This window comes from Periplaneta americana, chromosome 4 (assembly GCF_040183065.1).
Source record: "Periplaneta americana isolate PAMFEO1 chromosome 4, P.americana_PAMFEO1_priV1, whole genome shotgun sequence".
Classification (NCBI taxonomy): Eukaryota; Metazoa; Arthropoda; class Insecta; order Blattodea; family Blattidae; genus Periplaneta; species Periplaneta americana.
Genome location: NC_091120.1, coordinates 56,214,212 through 56,234,398, shown reverse-complemented (window position 1 = coordinate 56,234,398; position 20,187 = coordinate 56,214,212). Strand labels below are relative to the sequence as shown.

The 20,187-nt window shown below is 38.1% G+C and overlaps 1 protein-coding gene across 1 annotated transcript in view; it reads left to right on the top strand.

Moving 5' to 3' along the window:
• toy (twin of eyeless) overlaps positions 1-20,187 on the top strand; it is a 477,612-nt gene that overhangs the window by 180,214 nt on the left and 277,211 nt on the right. The window contains exons 3-4 of the mRNA XM_069823349.1: positions 6,792-7,008; positions 14,083-14,263. Of these exons, the coding sequence (XP_069679450.1) occupies positions 6,792-7,008; positions 14,083-14,263 (398 nt within the window). The remainder of the gene's footprint in view (positions 1-6,791; positions 7,009-14,082; positions 14,264-20,187) is intronic.

Genomic DNA, 20,187 nt, shown 5'->3' with positions numbered 1-20,187 from the left:
AATTCAAGCTCTTCCATTTCGTAATCAGTGGCTGTGTCTCCTGCAAGAACAATGAATTGTTTTGAATAAGAAGGAATTATATCTTGAAATTGAAGTGGGCACGAAGGATAGTCTATATTTCACTTTAGCACAGAATTTAAAGTAACAGAGGCGGTAGCAGCAGCATAATATAAACTCTTGATGGAGCTGGAAACTCGAGTGAAACGCTTATCTTCAGGGCAATGACCAAAGTTTTGGGTTTCGGCAACAAAGCAGAAACTTACAAGGCTACTGTGAAGTTACATTCTACAGCCGCAGGGAGTCGGAGGCCAAGATGCCGACCTCGACTTTAGTAGGGAACTAGGAGCGTTTCATTATGTTAACTCGATCAGTTGGGATTGCGAGTATCATTTCTGGGTTTAATTTAGGATTGTAATATTATGCGTCAATTATAAAATGATCTGTTTGTAAATTCTTGCCTAACTCTTAGGACTACGCGCGCGTGTATATGTATTTGTGCAATTTCAGTATTTAAAATTTTAATTATAATATTTCTCCATACCGTGTGGGATTCAACATTGCCGTAAGGAACCTTTAGTACGTAGAGGAACAATGAAGAAATAACTTAATATATGGGCCATGTTTAGAATTTAGCAGAATTAAACAATCAATATTAGAGGAGAAAAATTCGCTCCGGCGCCGGGGATCGAACCCGTGTCCTTAGTTCTACGTACCAAGCGCTCTAACCATTGAGCTACGCTAAAGTTCAATCCACAGCACCGGATCCAATCTCTCTCCTCCAGTGTTTTTCCCTTTGTGGTCTGACTCCAAGTTCGACACTTATGTTGACATAATATATTAAGTCAACTGCCATTATACAAGGAACGCACTCAGTTGAGTGACTTGATGGCCGAGATTCCACATCATAAGAGAAAGATAGATGTTTCATAAATTTTCAAAGTCTGCAAATTCCTAAAGATGGCCTATTGATTAAATTAGTATTATTTGTTTTGTTAAGTTTGTTATATACACGCTTTAACATCTAGATCATATCTAGGGAAAAGATTTCTAGGTACTAAAAAGAGATATTTAAGACTTTAGAAAATTCAATTTAGAATTTATGAGTTGTTACAATTAACAATAGATAATTTTAGTAGACCCTAAATATTCCATTTCAGGTGAAATCTATGTACTGTATGTACAGTAGTGGAAAAAAAAAAAAAACCGGACCGACCCTTGTAGCTGATTTCACAGCCTTGTTCACTCCAAAATACGATAGACTGGTAACAGACTTTCGTGGTTCGAATCCTGCCTGGAAAGAAAACTGTTTTTTGTTCCTTATCCAAATTTATTCCCAATATTTTCCGATTGCTGGTAAAATTCATGTTCTGGGAATAATAAGTTAATTAAGTAGTAAAATATCGCTGCAATCGAAGAGGGATGTAGTTACAGGAGAATAGAGAAAGTTACACAACACAGAACTGCACGCATTGTATTCTTCACCTGACATTAAATCCAGACGTTTGAGATGGGTAGGGCATGTAGCACGTATAGACGAATCCAGAAATGCATATAGAGTGTTAGTTGGGAGGCCAGAGGGAAAAAGACCTTTTGGGAGGCCGAGAAGTAGATGGGAAGATAATATTAAAAGGGATTTGAGGGAGGTGGGATATGATGGTAGAGACTGGATTAATCTTGCTTAGGATAGGGACCAATAGCGGGCTTATGTGAGAGCGGCAATGAACCTTCGGGTTCCTTAAAAGCCAGTACGTAAGTAGGTCTTATAGAATTTTAATACGGAGATCCTGTGTAGGCTTGCATGAAACGCAGAGAGATCTGAATAACATGCGTCTAGGACGTAGCAAACAGCATAGGTACGGATCTAGAAATCCGTTGCCTAGTTAAATCCCCTGAGAAGGATCTTTGGTATAAGAGTAGGCCGTGGACTATTGCTCTGAGATTCTGTTTCTATTGCTGTTATGTCGTGTTTTGTTTCGGTCCCCTCATCTGGTAGCCATTAGGTTGCGTCCATTTTTTACTTTTCTCTTCAGGATTCTCTAATGTTCCTTCGTAAAGGAATGGCGAACATCGGAGTGAGACAAGTGGCCAACAGGCTCGGAGCTCACATAGTTACTTCCTCTCAGCCCCAATTTTCCTTCAAGGACGCATTTTCTCGTTGTCCGCCTTTTAAACGTTTCTCCCTAATTTTCTCATTCATTCACTTCTGAAAATTGGAGCTATGTTAAACTACTATGAGTTTTAAAAAATATTGAACGACAAAACAAAAACCGGCGACATTGCGTGTATTTTTACGTAACGGCGAGTTTCCTATAATTAATATTTCATAACTTTTTGTGTCTTATAGAGATATAACTTACTTTTAATTCACTCGTTCATTACAAACGCCAACAAGCGACATTTGTTTATCTGAACGTGATAGCACTGAAGCAAGTTGAGCTCCACATCGGCATGTTTTAAACATGTTCCCAGATATTCATGGTCCAACACGCACAGTTGTCACATGACGGTGTGTATAATACAGCAGCAGCATTTCAGAAACATGTAAAATTCATGATTCGCCACCTGTTTGGTTGGCTGGACTGACCTTTGTGGGAAGAATACAGAGTCCATTTGTTTTAAAAATGATCAAACTTTGTAATACTGCTGAGGGATGATCTGTCGCCGCCTACCGATGGATAAAACAATTATAGGGCAGGATATTTCAATCGAATCCAGACTAAATGGCGTTCCAAAACAATACGCCATTGCAAATAATCCAGCAATGCCATTTTAATGTAGTCTGTGGGATTCTATGTTGAGAATGAAGTCCTTTTGATTGTATTTGTGTACGTAGTCTCTAATATGTGTTTGTACTATAGTTCGTTTTGTGATTATCAATACCAGAAACTATTAAGTTAGCTTTGTCAGTTAATCTGTACATGTTCATTAGACAATACTATAACTAGTAATTCAGATTAAGTTTTAAATCCTCGAAATAAAAAATGTTTACGTAATGTACGAGTATAACAATTTTATATCTCTCCCTTTAATTATTTATTAACCTTTGGTCAGTATCTTTGCTCTCAAATTCTGAACAGTAGAAATCAACTAGCCTATACTGTCCGCATTTCAGGAGAAGATCCGAGCAAAAAATGCGAGGTTTTCCCCCACTCTTACAATCAAACTCCGACACGGAACCTTGTTTGTACTAGCCGGGCAATGATACCACCCCATCCATCTTCAAAGGCACTGAGCTACTAGCTTACCCTCTCCTCTTACTCCTTAAGAATCTTATTCCCCTAGCAGGGATACTCTCGTGAAATTTGGCAGTACTGTATATTCACCTCTAATACGAGATTTGATAGAGTTTACACCGATCATAGACACAGAAGTAGACATTAATCTTTAGATTTTAATACCGGCTCCTTTATCGGAGAAGGCAGGTCCAGATATTGATGTTTTCACCTCTAAATGTCTCTTGATATCCAAGTCTGCTTCATAGGGATCTTTACCTGAAAGCTAGATTTGCATAATATTACGTTACTGTAGGAACGTTAACAGAAAACCACTTGATGCAATCTTCTCTGTCGCTTTTCTTCTTGCGGCTGCAAGGCGTCTATTTGTTGACATTGTTGGTAATAAATGTCAACAGTTATGGTTACATTCCTAGGAAGCAATTCGCAGTACACGATGTTTCTTTATCCTACCGGACGCATATCGTCTTCTGTGGATGGGCACTAACGTTTTGTATGGGGTGTTGTGTGTTGAAACGACAGTGCCATTTTTTTGCAGTGCTCCTTCCGATGGCATTTTCTCCGTACACAGCACGAATGTTTCTCGCCGTCTCCGCTGCCTTTGCTTCTCTATTAAAGTCAAACAGAATAATATGTCGGTCACCAACGTACCTCAGTCGGCTAAGGCGCTTTCCTGGCGATCCGGAGTTGCGCTGGGGCGTGGATTCAATTCCCGCTTGGGCTGATTATCTGGTTGCGGTTTTCCGAAGTTTTCTCAAACCGTAAGGTAAATGTTAGATAATCTATGGCGAAACTTCGGCCTCATCTCGCCAAATACTATCTCGCTATCACCAATTCCATCGACGCTTAATAACCTTGTAGTTGATGCAGGCCGCTAAATAATCTCGCTAAATAACCAGGTTAAAAAAGGAATACGTCGGAAGTGTTCTTTTTTTCACTTGATAGGCAACTCTATTTTTCTTTAGCCCACAAAAAGCACAAACTTTCTTGAAATCCGCAAAATTCAAGGCGTATTTACAAGTACAATATTCCAAATAGCAAAAGACAAGTGACAAATGATGTAGGTCTACAATCTTGCAGCAACGCAGTGTTGTGATGACGAACAAAAAGGCTACGAACTTATACTTAACCTATACTTCGTTCCATAATGTCTGACAGGCGACGTAAATATTGCCAGCCGAGGAGAGAAGTATAATACACACATCACAAAATGTTTGGAAACGCCTCAATTTTTCGAGTTTTACACCTTTCTCCTTTTTTCTTTTTTTTTTTTTTTTTTTTTTTTAGAGGTTTCTTTAAAATTATTGAATGTAACTAATAAAGTAATTCTTTGAAAACATGCATTTATTTGATAATTTTTATTGATTAAGCTCAAAATTTCATAAAACAACAAAATGAACAACTTGAATAATTTTAGATATCAATACGTGGTAACACCCCTCGGGCTTGAATCAGTGCAGCAATACGTCTTGGCATGCTGCTAATAGGCTCATCGAGTACCTGTTGATCAAGATGCTTCCACTCTTCAACAGCGGCCTCTCGGAGATCTTGGACAGTTTGTACAGGATTGCGTTGTCGAATGACAACTTTGAGCCTGTCCCAAGCATGCTCTATCGCGTTCATGTCACTCCATTCTCCTAATATGAGCACGCTCGAGGACTCATCCACACGTCTTGCTCGGTGTGCCCTAACATTATCGTCTTGAAAAATTAATCCACCGCCAAACGTTCTTTGGAATGGCTCAATGATGGCTTACAGAATCTGGTTACAATACAGTTCTGCCGTCATATTACCCTTGACTGGCATGAGATGTGTACGACGTCCATGCATGATGCTGCCCCAAAACATGATGGAACCTCCACCTTGTTGGAAATGTGGAACTGAATGGCGAAGTCTTGCAACATTACCCGACTCTCTCCAGATGAGAATTCGTCCTGAATCTGGTTTAAAACAAATCCTGATTTCATCCGAGAACAGTACATTGTTCCACCAATTGAGATTCCGGTTTTCATGTTCTCTTGCCCATCTCAATCTTGCAATTTGTGTTGCTTGGTCAACGAAGGTGCTCGCCAAGGACGTATAGCATGCAGATTGACTTCATGAAGACTGTTTCTGATGGTTTAAGTGACTATATTTCTTCCAATAATTGGTTGTAGGACCCTTTGAACTTCTGTGACATTAATTGTAGGCCTCCTCCAAGCCAATAATTGAATGTAGCGATCTTTTCCTGCTGTAGATACTCGTAGCCGGCCTTCAAGAGGTCTGTCAGAGACTGATTGAATATCTTGGTAACGTCTCCAGGTCTTCAATCCACCACTAAGAGAAACTCTTAGACGTCGAGCTGTTTCCCGATATGGTAGGCCTTGTACGCACATTGCAATGATGCTTAAGTGATGGTAGTCGATGTGCCATTACTAATGGTTTTAATGACAATTAAACAGATTTAAAATATTCAACTTTTACAGCACGATTCACACTTATGGATAACTTCACTTATTTGCAGTATTTGAAGCTTATTGCCCTATTAGTGTCTGTCATTTGTTTTCATTGTTATTTTTTTCACTGTTATTTATTCTCGCTTTAACATCTTTGGTCATATCGCGAGTTAATCTTTGGTTGAAATCCGAAGGCCTGTGTACTATTGTTAAGACTGGTTCTATTGTTGTGAACTAGATGGCGACTGTATATGTATTACTGATTTGTTATGAATATGATTTCGGTGATGAATAAGGCCGGTGATATTCAGGGCTGTTGTGGTCCGAATTTTCTGACATTTTCCTTACGGTTGAGGAAAAACCCTGAAAAACATCAACCAGGAGATTCAACTCGACCGAAAATCGAACCCGGGCCCTCTGCGTACGAGACCACCATGCTGACCCCTACACCACAGAGGTGGTCCATTGTTATTGTTGAATCAATAACATCGAAAAGATGATAAAATGAATATAAAAACCAAAGAGGAATGTTATTAAACATGTTTACCACCATAACACAGAAAATATAAGTGTTTTCAAACTTTTTGTGATGTGCGCACTATTAAACCAATGGCAGAGGTCTCAGTTAATGGTTACCTTAAAATTGGGCGGGGGTAGAACGCTTCAGATCGCCTAACTTTAAGACAAGCGTGGAATGAGATCTCTGCCATTGGTTTAATAGCAGTTATCTCTTTGCCGGCAATGTTTACGTCGCCTGTCAGTCATTATGAAATGAAGTATAATTCAATAAACTGAAAATAATGAATAATTGTAATAAAATATTAATATAAATTACGATTTTCTAGATATTTTGGGTTGTTAGTTTGACCATATTTTCTAGTATTTTAAGCACATTTTTTAAAAGTGAGATTTTAAAAACAAGTTACGGACGTTTTCCTTTAATAATCCTTTACACGTGTTGCAATAATAGCACTGACGTTAGACTCGTTGCATAATTTTGAGGATTTGGCTGTCAAGTAGTAGGATGTTGCAGGAGGCAGCAGGGGGTTAGCCGCCCCCTCAGATTTTGTAACACTGTGTTTTGTTTTCTGTCTGTTCTCTTCTTGTTGTCCGCCCGCTTCAGAGGAGGATCACCACGTAGGCGCTAGTACGATATTTGGATGCTCTGCTGCAGGCCACAGTGGGATCAACCAGCTGGGCGGGGTCTACGTGAACGGTCGGCCGTTGCCTGACAGCACCCGGCAGAAGATCGTCGAGTTGGCGCATTCGGGCGCCAGGCCCTGCGACATCTCGCGCATCCTTCAGGTCTCCAACGGATGCGTCTCCAAGATACTCGGCAGGTAAAAAAATGCAAGTCCATTATATGCTCTTCTTACTCTAAAGTAGCTCTCCAATTTTTATACTAAGTGATTTATATAGAACTGACACATTTCTTTCATTAATTGTTTCAAAACTTATTATACCTAAAATGTAGAGGAATTTTGGGAGATTATTTACCTCTATAGCAAATGTTGAAAATGTCCTCCATCCTGCATAAGGCACAACTCAACACGTCGTTCCATGTTACTGACCACTCGTTGGAGGACTCTGTTGTCAATAGCTTGAATCTCCTGTGTGATGTTGTGCTTCAGATCGTCCAATGTCTGGGGACGTGTGGCGTAAACCCTGTCTTTTAAGTAACCCCATAACCGGCGTTGTCAAATCCGGAGATCTCGGTGGCCACAGGTTCCTGGAAATTATTCGGTCGTCAAAGAAACTTGCAATTAGTTCCATGGATTCATTTGATGTATGGCATGTAGCTCCATCTTGCTGAAAATGTCCTTGACTCAGCTCTACATCGTCCAGTTGCTCAACAAACTCCATGAAAATCAGTCGGTACTCTGCAGTGTTCACAGTCTGGTCGACAACAACCGTGGGAAGCCTAGATGAACGATTCTTGCCCTTTTCACTCACCAGAGATCCAGTTGTTTCCAATTTGTTTACCAGTCCCAGTATTGTGTTTCTTTTGGGAGGATTGCGAACACCAAATTCTCTCTGGTATGTCCTTTGAGTGGCTGTAATTAAATTCGTAATCCAGTATTGCTTCACAAGGAAGAGTCGTTGATTTAATGTGTACTGCATTTTCACGTTGACACAAAATGTCGAAAACAGCTGCCAACAATAGGAATAAAACATAAACATCTGCGCATCTAGTGGCAAGGAATCGAAACTCCAGAACATTCTGCTTAATTTGGTGCTAAAATTGGGTCATTGAATGAATTTCCAACGGAATAATTAAAGAAAGAAATGTGTCAGTTCTATATAAATCACTCTGTAATACTGAACTTCGAAGTATAGTTGAACTTGGTCAAAGCTCAATCGAAGAGAGTAAAGAAATTATGTCGAACTAAACGCGTGTAACTATGAGAAAAAAATAAATACAGTAAATAAGATTAAAAGAAGAAATTCATTCGGAATAATAGGCCTATATATTTGTACGTAGACTACACTACTGTAATTTAATTTGTAATTTCATATAGGCACATAGTAGGCCTACAATTTTTCCTAAATTCCTTACCCCGTTCTTCTATTTTTATTATTTTAAAAATAAAATTTTGTACTGAACTGTAGAAAATAATGAAATATTGGGTAAAATACTATTGATTCATTCATAGATTTCCGCCCAAGGGTAGGTCTTTCACTGCAAACTCAGCATTCTACAATCTTTCCTATATTGCGCCTTCCTATTACTCTCTGCGTACAATCCATAGTCCACATCTGTGGAGTAACGGTCAGCGCGTCTGGCCGCGAAACCAGGTGCCCCGGGTTCGAATCCCGGTCGGGGCAAGTTACCTGGTTGAGGTTTTTTCCGGGGTTTTCCCTCAACCCAATACGAGCAAATTCTGGGTAACTTTCGGTGCTGAACCCCGGACTCATTTCACCGGCATTATCCACCTTCATATCCTAAATAACCTAGATGTTGATATAGCGTCGTAAAATAACCCAATAAAAAATACAATCCATATATCATGTTATCTGAAATCTGATATCTTTTTCTGCTCCGAACTTTCCTTTCGTTCAACATTCCTTTCAGTACATCCTTTACTAGGCAATTTCTTTTCAGCTAGTGATCAGTCAATCAGTAATTAAATTATAGGCCTATACGGTGTTTTCAGAACATGGGAGGAGTGATAGTAGGGGGAAGAAGAATAACGTGCATAAGATTTACTGATGATATGGCGTTGTTAGCAGAAGAGGAAATGATACTAAAGGATATGCTACTGGAGCTAAATGACAGCTGTGAGCAGTATGGGATGAAGATAAATATAAATAAGACGAAGAGCATGGTCATAGGGAGAAAAATACAGAAGATAAACCCGCGAATTCTAAATTAGGCAGTAGAGCATGTGCACAGCTTCAAATGCTTGGCGTGTACTATAAGCAGTAACATGCCAGGAAGTCAGAAGGAGGATAGCAATGGCCAAGGAAGTTTTCAATAGAAAAAGGAGCATCTTCTGTGGTAAAGGTAAAGATATCCCCGTAACATGATATGAAGGCACTTGGAGGGCATGGAGGTAGAGTCCCATGCTTTCCATGACCTCGGCACTAGAATGAGGTGGTGTGGTCGGCACCACGCTCTGACCGCCTTTTACCCCCGGGAAAGACCCGGTACTAAATTTTATAGGAGGCTTAGTGAACCTCGGGGCCGTTCTGAAAGTTTGGCAATTAGAAAAAATCCTGTCACCACCTGGGATCGAACCCCGGACCTTCCAGTACGTAGCCAGCTGCTCTACCAACTGAGCTACCCGGCCGCCGCATCTTCTGTGGACCTCTAGAAAAAGAACTAAGACTAGTGAAGTGCTTTATATGGAGTGTGGAATTGTATGGGGCAGAAACATGGACATTACGACAAAGTGAAGAGAAGCGAATAGAAGCATTTGAAATGTGGATATGGAGAAGAATGGCACGTGTGAAGTGGACAGACAGAATAAGAAATGAAGCTGTGTTGGAAAGAGTGGGTAAACAAAGAATGATGCTGAAACTGATCAGGAAAAGGAAAAGGAATTGATTGGGTTACTGGCTCAGAAGAAACTGCCTACTGAAGGATGTACTAAAAGGAATGGTGAACGGGAGAAGAGTTCGGGGTCGAAGAAGATATCAGAAGATAGACGACATTAAGATACATGAATCATAAGAAGAAACAAAGAGGAAGGCAGAAAATAGGAAAGATTGAAGAAAGCTGGGTTTGCAGTGAAAGACCTGCCATTGGGTAGAACACTAAATGAAAATGACTGTATACGTCATTCGTTATCTCGTGAAACCATATGCTTGTGTGCGCCGTAGCATATAATAAGAACCTTATGGTAGGGGCAAGTGAGCTCGCTAGTATAAAAGTAGAAGCGTAGCGAGAAAAGCTTCTCAGTCCACTTTCTTTGTTCCCTGGTAGAGTCCATGAGATAACGAATGGACTATACGCACAATTTATAAAGAACGTGGCTTGAAGAAGTCTGTAATTTTTTCTGCCTCCGTTTTGCAAAATACTGCATCTGTAAATTCGTGCTCAAATCTTCCTTAACGAGACCAAATTTACCATACACATCAGCTTTCATTTTCTACTCCCAATTTATTTCGTATCATTAATTTTATCTTTCGTGCTTAAAACTATTCATTTCTTTGCACCTTGCTATATTCTACTGTACGTAACACCTGTTTGCAAATAGTTTCTGAAGTTACAGTCTGAACTGAATGTCTGGATTGCAGTACGGTACCCAACTTGCTATTGTTTGTAAAGGGTTGCTGGTAGACAAAAGAAATAGTTAGCATATCCCACAATCCGCCCTCGTTTCTTAGAATTCCAGTTCTTGATCCGTAAAAAGCTTTTGTCACAGTAGCTGAAAGCGGTATCGGTCACTAATATTACCGGCTACCTGCGAATTCCTCTGAGAGAGTATCTGTTTAATGTAGTCTAGGTAGAACATGAATTTTTAAAGAATTCATACTGTTGCTAGATGTCGCTGTAAAGGAATTGCTTATTTTTATTTGTTTTACATTAAAAAGATATATTAAGAAACTGTTATGTATATGAAACAGACATACAAATTAAGAAATTTTGTCCCGTATGAGCAAACGCTCGTGGGCGGGAGTTAACTGACCTGTAGATAAGCAGAAAGAAGAAGACAAAATAAACAAATTAATATAAGTAATAAAATAGCTCAGATTACAAAAACAACCTATACGACAAAGAACAATCACAATTGAAAATGTTTATAACCAATATTCACAAGTATAAATAATATAAAACTAATATTTACCAATTAATTAGTTAACTCTATGTTAAGTTCCCTTAATAATTTCTTTAATTTTCAGTTTAAATTTAATCATATTTATGTCAGCTAAAACAGGGTACTAAGAAATTAATTTGTTGTAAAGGTTTAAGCCATAGTTGAAGCTATATTTCATACCAGCAGCCGTTGAACTTTTGGATTCTGTAAAATGAAATACGTTTCTTCTCGTGTTATAATTATGCCAACATGTGTTGAAATTGTTCTTGTTCTTATGAAAGAAGGTTAATAATGTATATTTATATATCTGCTCCAATTTGAAAACGTTAAAATCCAAATAAATCTATTTAGGGATATTTTATTTATTAAACATACTATATGTCGTTACAAATAGTGAATCACATTTGTTTAATACTCGTACTGATAAAAACATTTATTCTTAATGATTGTTGCTGTAGCAGAGATGTCGCACTAACCGTGGTCGCTTTGACGAAGTTCAGCTGTATTTCAATTTTCGTGCCGTAAATCCTTTGGCGCCTTAGTAAATTAGCCTATAGCCAACCCTTGCATTTAAACTTAGTTTTTTTTTCGTGAACAGGTTTATGCAACGCTATTTTGTTAGTAGGCCCTAGATGTCGAATTTAGTAAATATGATATAGACCAATTGTTATCTCAAGAAATGTATTTGCGCGTCAGGGAGAGAAGAAGGTGGACTGGAAAGCTTTCCTCCCTCGATATGCTTCCACTTGTAACCAAAGCCACCGTTTTTGACGTGTGAAATAAGTAATGGGAACGTTAAGAGCGAGTATATTATCTTTACCGCAGTCTGTGGGCGAGAAAGCTGACAACTGTGATAGGTAGATTGCTGACGTGACGCGTATTTCGGTGGTATCATTCTCAGCTGCACTGGCAACAAATGCTCATTAACTGGACATTGTACTTAAGGACACGGTGCCGGTGGTTGTACCCCCACCATAATGTTCTTGCTATAAGCGCATGCTTTTGGTTTGACGAGAGAACGATGGCGTATAAATCCGCTAAAATTAGTTAATATGCGTTTGAATTTCGCTTCTATATTTGGTTTTTTAAATTGACCTAAGCATTCAATATTATAGTGAACTTACTAATACAGAATAGAATTCTGTTTTACTCTCGAATACATTGTCATCAGTATCAAATGATGCAGGACATATTTAGCATATCTTAGATATAGAGCGTTCAGCTTTGTTCCTGGCCAGGAACATCATTCGTGCTTGCATGACAGAATATCCGTCCCTAACCTCCCGTTTACTTTTATTTCTTTAATTTTGTTAGTAATAGCATCCACACAATCATTTTTATTTCATAAAGAGTAGAGTAGAATATGCTGTCCGTCTGCATTCATACATTTCCGACATCATTTGATGAAATTGTTCTTCATACACAAAAGAAAAATTATACACATTTCTGTAATGCTCACAATGGTTTGTTCTTATATTGTCTCTAGTTTCGTCTATGTGTCGGGGGTTATTCCTGTATAATAAATAAATGAATAAATAAATAAATAAATACATAAACAAATAAATATTTATATAACATATATTAAGTTTTTAACATATTCCAGTTTATTTTCTCACATTGTTTCTCTATGTATGTTAGAACTCGTATAACTTTAATGTAATCTGGCCTGCCATAATGTAAATAACGGCTAAGGCGCGTAGCTTTAACATTGCTTGAAAGTTACTCGCGTACGGCTTAAGGACATTACAGTTGTCAATGTAGTATCCTGTGTTGTCTCAGATAGAGGTCCGGTTATATGCCGGTCTAATATTCAGAACGAGGAAAAATCTTACAATAATATGAAAACTCTCGAAACTTATAGAATTATAATCTGTATGTTTAACAATTATAAGGAAATACTTGGTGAACAATCCTTCGCGCGCCCGCGCTTTCACGGCTTACCGTTGTCTGCGAAACCAGCTACTGAGCCTTCCCCTCAAGTGCGCTGAAGGTCGCGTTAGGCTTCAGTGTGAGTTGTACTCTTGCAAGATAAGCACGTGTTCTTTGGGCGACGTAACACAGTGTGTTAATTAAGTTAATATGGCTCAATTCATGTATTCTATTCCCCAAAGAGTATTCATGTATGATTCATAGTTAGATTTTAAGTGTTTATTAGTAGTCTAATAACTTACGCGACAAATTCTATGTATATTTTAAGTGTTTATTAGTGTTTATTTTTAAGTGTTTATTATTAATAACTTGCGCAACAAAGTGTAGGCAAATTTACTGCCGTCTTCTTGACATCCTTTCACCGTAGTTATCATCTTGACTCGGCCATTAATAGCAAGCAGTGGAAGCGGACGCACGGAAGATTGTTCACCCAGTTTAATTATAATATTGCATTTTCGCAGGACTGAAATAGTAAATGTACAAAAATTAATGTTAAACGATTTTTTTCCTTTATGTTCATAGATTCTAATGAATTAGCCTATAGATTTATTAATATCATTTCTACAGATTGTTAGGTTCTTCAGTTTGTTACAAAGTTTGTGAAGTGATAGGTCTATTAAGCATCAGAAGGAAGAAGTTTCTGTAATGGAAGCTGCAGCCTTTTCACGGCTGGGCTAGCTAAGTGGTACATTTTAAGACCACATACTTTTTTTTTTATTGGTATTTTAATTATACATTTTCATATTTTGTATATAGCTTTTCATTATAACATTATAAATATTGTTGTGTTGTGTAAGGAAGAACTTGAAAATGGAATCTATCAGTTCCTTGCACACATTACAGTCCAAAGATGTTTTACTTCGTTACAATGTCACTATAAGTAACTAATATTCTCTCTAAATTAGACTTTTCACAACGTCCTACAGAGAAAAGTTAAAGTCTGTGTAATATGATGGCCAAGCAGTAAGACCTTTTTCCTAATTAACCTTTCATGATAACGTTGATCCAGATGCGATTGTTTTAATGGCATGCAGCATCGGGTGTAGGTTCATTGGCTGAACTCATTTCTTTTGATGCCTACTATCATTTGCCAACGTTTGTAAAAAATTGAACCGAACACACTGTATAGGCCTTTGATATGTAAAGAGTAAAATAAAATTGGAATATAGGCTTTGACATGTTTATATTGTTTCCGGTGAACATTATTGTTTTCCCCACTTGCAGGTATTATGAGACTGGCTCGATCAAGCCTCGAGCGATAGGTGGATCAAAACCACGAGTAGCCACCTCCAACGTGGTGAACAAAATAGCGGATTACAAGAGAGAGTGTCCTTCTATCTTCGCGTGGGAGATCCGAGATCGCTTGCTTTCTGAGGGCGTCTGCACCAACGACAACATTCCAAGTGTGAGTACTCTTTGATACAATTATACTTTGGTGCAGTGATCTCTGAACAATCTGTTTTATGGCAACATCACTACATCTCTAACGGTTGATATTTAGCAAAGAAAAGTGTAAATAGTAGACTATGTTTTTGCTTTCAATTGCTGCCGATATTAATTAAATTCTATTCAAAAACATGATTGATTTAAGCACGAAAATTAAGAAATAATTGAAAAATCGTACGTGTTAACAAAGTATGACAACTAAAAAATATGAGCATGCTGAAGTGAAATTATTGGAAACAATTCACATAGCATTTTTCGTGTAAAAAGTGTTTGACATATTACTTTTGGTTAGGTTTGCTCTATTATTCACTTCCTAATGACGTCATAATTTAGCTTAAGGTGCAAATGTTTGCTTGATTAATAATAGAGATTTTTAAAAATGTCTATCGTTATCGAGAATTGCGAAGGTGACCTAAATTCTTCATTACTTAAGAAAAGTTTGTCCAAAACTGAGCAAGGACATAGTCATGCGAATAATTCCGACATTAGAAATTTTAATGTTACGCTTTTCAAAAGTTAGAGATCACTGGCATCACATTGTTACGTATTTGGTCATCGAGCAAGTAAGTTTCGAAACATGGAAAGTCATGGAAAAATAAGTAAACATTCTTAAGCGTAAGTGATAAATATGTACAATATGTACATAGTTCATTTTATTCTCACTATATTCTTACGCTGCAAAATCTTTCCCAGAATTATATCTTTAATCCATAATCGAGACTTACAGTCAATAACCAAGTAAAACTGCACGAGTCATAACTATAATTTTATTACTGTCAATGTTTACTCATATGTTCTTCGTAGACAACATTGAAGTGCTATTATTGTGATGATTTTTAACTCCTGAATCTTAGAATTCGTTATCCATACGAGGTTTTGTATGAATTCGTTCAACTGAAGGAAAAACAAAATCATTAATAAATCATGATATTTCGATAGTTGAATGTACTACCCTTCCGTTGTAAATTGACCGGTGTTGATTCCACGAATTAGCAGAGTGCGTCATCTCTCTCCATGAATGTTTTGATCCTCTCAATGCCCCGTTCACCATAATCGACTACGATGTCTTGTACACAACGATAGTGGCGACATCAGCGCTTAGCGGTCATGTAACATTGAATGCGTAGTAGCTACTATTTTGTCTGGCAACATGAAATTCATTGTTTTAACTAAACAGTTTACTATTCACGAGACCTAACCTAGAAATGTAGTTTGATCACGTGGAATGATTAGGACGAATTCCGAAAACAGAACAACACTTTAAAATGTATAGCTTACTTGAAATATTTTCAAGCGCTTTCTTTCTTGGAGAAGTCGCTACCATGCTATTTCCATTCTTGGACATTTTAATAAAAATCTAAACACTAAAGAATTTCATTAAAATGTCAATATATTTACGTGCATGTTTCATACGAAGTAGGTCTATAAGTTATTTTTTATTTAATTACACTTACCTGAATATAATAGAGTTGAATTGGAATCACAACGAAACAACTGAATTGTGTATGGACATTAATATTAATACCGGTATTACTAATTAATTATTAATTCACAAGCCTAGGTACTGTTCTCCAACCAGGAGATCAACCGTGAAAGGAATGTGCTTACTATTGCCTCATCTATTGGAACGAAGTAGATAAATAATATTACCGTTATAACGCCAGTTTAAAAACCATGCGCTCTCCTGCATATGTTATTTCCTGTATGAAGAGATTAAAAGACCAGGAGATTAACTGTGATCTAATTTTGTAACTAGGGTAGTATCAATATGTCTGTATCAATGTTATGGTTTGTGCTGTGAGAGCTAGCCAATAGAGATAAGAGTACCCACGTGTGTGACCTTATGACATCTTATGACATCAACATTCATTCACAGCATTACCCTCCTTCGCCTCATCCGGCAGAGACTTTCTCGTGGTTGGAGCACAGTACTTGCATTTTCATCAGTTTACTTTACTGCAAACCGAAGTTATTGATGCCAACATAACAGTTAGAAAATAACTGTCAGTTGTAGTATTTGTCAGTAACCGAAACTCGAAACGAAGTTGGTAATAGAAAATTCAACCTGAGAACTAGAAAATCACTATAATCTACTAGCATATGTAGTAATAGGGGAAAAATGGTTATGTTTCAGCCTTAGGGTATTAAGTAAACTGACCAGAAATATACATGCCGGTGTGTGCCTGATATTGCGAACTTTTTCTTTTCCACCAACAATAGTAAAGCATAATTCAAACCACCTCATCGTCTATAGTTTCTTTCAAAAGTCCCAGCTTATCCGTGAATTTGCATTGTGTTCTGTGAGAATTTCCTGTTTAGCGAGATTACCACGACCACAACTCGCTTCAACTCAGAAGTCGGTTGATGATTTTAGTAATGAATTGACAGAAGTTTTATTTAAGATTATTGAAGATAAACCATTATTCCTTGTTAAATGAGCTGATACTCGAATTTGATCCACCTATGTGAATATATTGAATTTTGTGAGAACGATACCGCATGTTTTCCGCGATCTTAGTCGTCTTAGTTATTTTCAAGTGAGGCTTACATAACGTTGATTGAGGTATCTAATACTCGCAGTTCGCTGAGTTTATCCCGTAACAAAGAGTTCATACCCTAGTAGAACAACAAACCGCTCACTGCATGAGGTGAGTTCCATGCTGGGACATTTCCGGCTACTGCACTTAGTGACTTGAGTCTCACGATATTTTGAGGTCAAGACTTAAGGCCTACACGATCGCTGTATTAATTGGTGATCATGATGTAAGATACGGAGCGGTTGGAACGCAGGTTCGATGTTGTGAAGATGCCACAAACGTAGTATAGAATCCTTCCCGGGGCATGAGTTACAGGCCGCGTCACCGTTTTTAGCATGTGAAATAAGTAATGGCAACCTTAAGTGCGAGTGTCTTACATTTGTAGCAGTCTATGAGCGATAAAGCTGACAACTGTGATTGGCAGATTGTTGATGTGACGTGTATTTAGGAGGAGGTACAGTTCTCATCAGCAGTGGCAACAGATACTCACTGACTGGACACTGTACTCAAGGACACACCGCAGAAAACTTAAGTGCGCGTATCTTACTTTTGCCGCAGTCTGACAACTGTGGTTGGTAGATTACTAACGCGGTGTGTATAGGAAGTGATACCATTCTCAGAAACGCTGATGTCAGCAATATTTCTGTTATCATTGTAATATTGTTTTATTAGTAGGTTCTTTTACGACGCTTTATCAACAGCTTAGGTTATTTAGCGTCTGAATGAGATGAAAGTGATAATGCCGGTGAAATGAGTCTCGGGTCCAACACCAAAAGTTACCCAGCATTTGCTCATATTGGGTTGAGGAAAAACCCCGGAAAAAATCTCAACCAGGTAACTTGCCCCGACCGGGAATCGAACCCGGGCCACCTGGTTTCTCGGCTAGACGCGCTAACCGTTACTCCACAGGTGTGGACTTTTTTGTTATGTTCAAGTTCAGTAGTAGGGCCTACTCCACGCTGCAAGACTATTTCTCACGTTGAGTTTTCTGTTGTACTTTTAATTGGTTACTTTACGACGCTTTATCAACTGCTATGGTTATCTAGCGTCTAAGTGAGATGAAAGTGATGTCAGCGAAATGAATCCAGAGTCCATCGTCGAATGTTACCCAACATTTGTTCTTAATGAGTTGAGGGAAAACCCCGGAAAAATCCTCAATCAGGTAACTTTCCCAAGCAGGATCTGAACCCGAGCCCGCTCGTTTCACAGTCAGGCATATTAACCGCTACTCCAAAGTGGTAGACTCACATTCAGTTTAGAAATGGACATAGACTAAAGACAAAAATCGTGTACGAATTGGCTATCGCCCATCAGAAGATTGTTTTTCACACTTATTTTATCATTACAGCCTTAAATCTGATAATTTCTGACAAGCGTGTGTTACAAAAGCTTAATAGAATTCTCAGTCTTCTATTGCTAGTTTACCATTAAACCGTGTTCATACCTTCACGTGCCAACGCATTAGAAGAGATTTTCAGTATGAATATGTGTGTGTGTGTGTGTGTGTGTGTGTGTGTGTGTGTGTGTGTGTGTGTGTGTGTGTATCCAATGCCTGCCCACTTCATTTGCACGATTCACGTTCCGCATATTGCGGACAGATGGCAGGACTGTGGCCCATTTTCAAGCTGCACACCACTTCGGCGGGCCACACTGTGCATGACGTGTATCTGTGGACAGTTATATCGTGTAATTAGAGAGAGTGTATGTGCAAATGTTCGTGTATGTTTGTATGTATTTATTAACACTACAATTGGGTATATACGCGGTGGCAGTGATATATAATATACAATAATATTACAATAATTATATTAATACAATTTATAATAATTACAGCAATAAAAAATAAAATAAACGTAAATTTATTTCTAACTATAAATAAACAAATGCAATAAATCTAGGATTATAAATAAAAAGTATGCTATGATAAAGCCTACTATAAGCAAACGTAAACCTGACTTATGAGTACTTCCATTAAACCTAACTATTATCAATTTATGTAATTACATATCACATTAATTAATTACATGACACAACTTAGATAGTTACCCTGCACCTACAATTAAATTTTCAACCTTTCCTTAAATGTATTGATTTTGAGAGGACCACCTTGAAAGATTGGCGTAAGTAAGCTGTTCCAGTCTACTACTGTGCGATTAACAAAGGAAAATTTTGCCAGGTCCATTCTTTGTTTTCTGCATTTAAACTTTCTAATATGAACAGCCCTGCCCCAGTATGATGGTGTCACTAATCTACCATTGATTTCGGTCCATGCTTTGTAGACAATTTGTGCCTTAAACAATGCGGTCAGTCTAGTTTTTCGTCTCCTTGATTTGAGAAATTCTTACCCTGTCTTTTACTATCTCTTCGCCATATCCCTTTCCCATTTTGACATATTTTGCTGCCCTGCGTTGGACCTTTTCTATTGAATCAATTTGGTTTTGTCTATACGGAACCAAACCTACTACTCTATATTCCAAAATTAGGTGAACAAGGGTTTTATACGTTAATTCTTTTGACCTTCGGTTAGATTTTGACCTTCGGTGTAAGTTTATTTTCTTTGTGTAGGGAATGGGTAAAGATGATGATGATGATGATGATGATGATGATGATGATGATGATGATGATGATAAGGAAAAGAGAAGGGAAAACCAAGTATGTAGCATACTCATTTCGAATAACACCAAGGGGGCCGCCAGGCTTAACGTCCCCTCCGATGGACGAATTACTATCAACAGTGAAATATGTCTTCTCTTCATATGCACTGCAGAGAGATTTAAGATTTAACTCGGGCATATTGGTGCACAATATAGGAAGTTGTGCACCGCCACGTCTCCTAGTCCCGAGGTAGAAATTTTACACTAAAATCTGTGACCCCGCCGGGAATCGGGCTAGTCTGGAGGCAGACGTGCTACAACAGAGAGAACTCTGGAACAATTTTCAGTATTAATGTATATGAAATAGTACAATAGTGCTAATTCATTTATGTTTAAAATTACCACAGTACACTCAGACAACCTTAAAATGTATGAGTTTGCAGCTTCTTGTATCCCAGTTTTAAAGCTCTCCACATCTTAACTCGTAAGTTTCAGAAGAAATAATTAAACCTGTTTTATAATACGAGTATGACCTTAACAATGCATTATCCGATGGCCTTCAAACTGCTGCCAGTCTCTTACATTTCCGCACATTGTCTATCTTTATAGCACCTAACAAGGTGTTACGCAATATGTAGTTCTGTGAAACCCTACAGCCCCCCAGCGGGGCTTGGAAGTGCCATTATGCAAAGCAAAGTACGGTATCAGAGTAACATATGATACATGCAGTTCTTTATGTCGACAAAACCTAC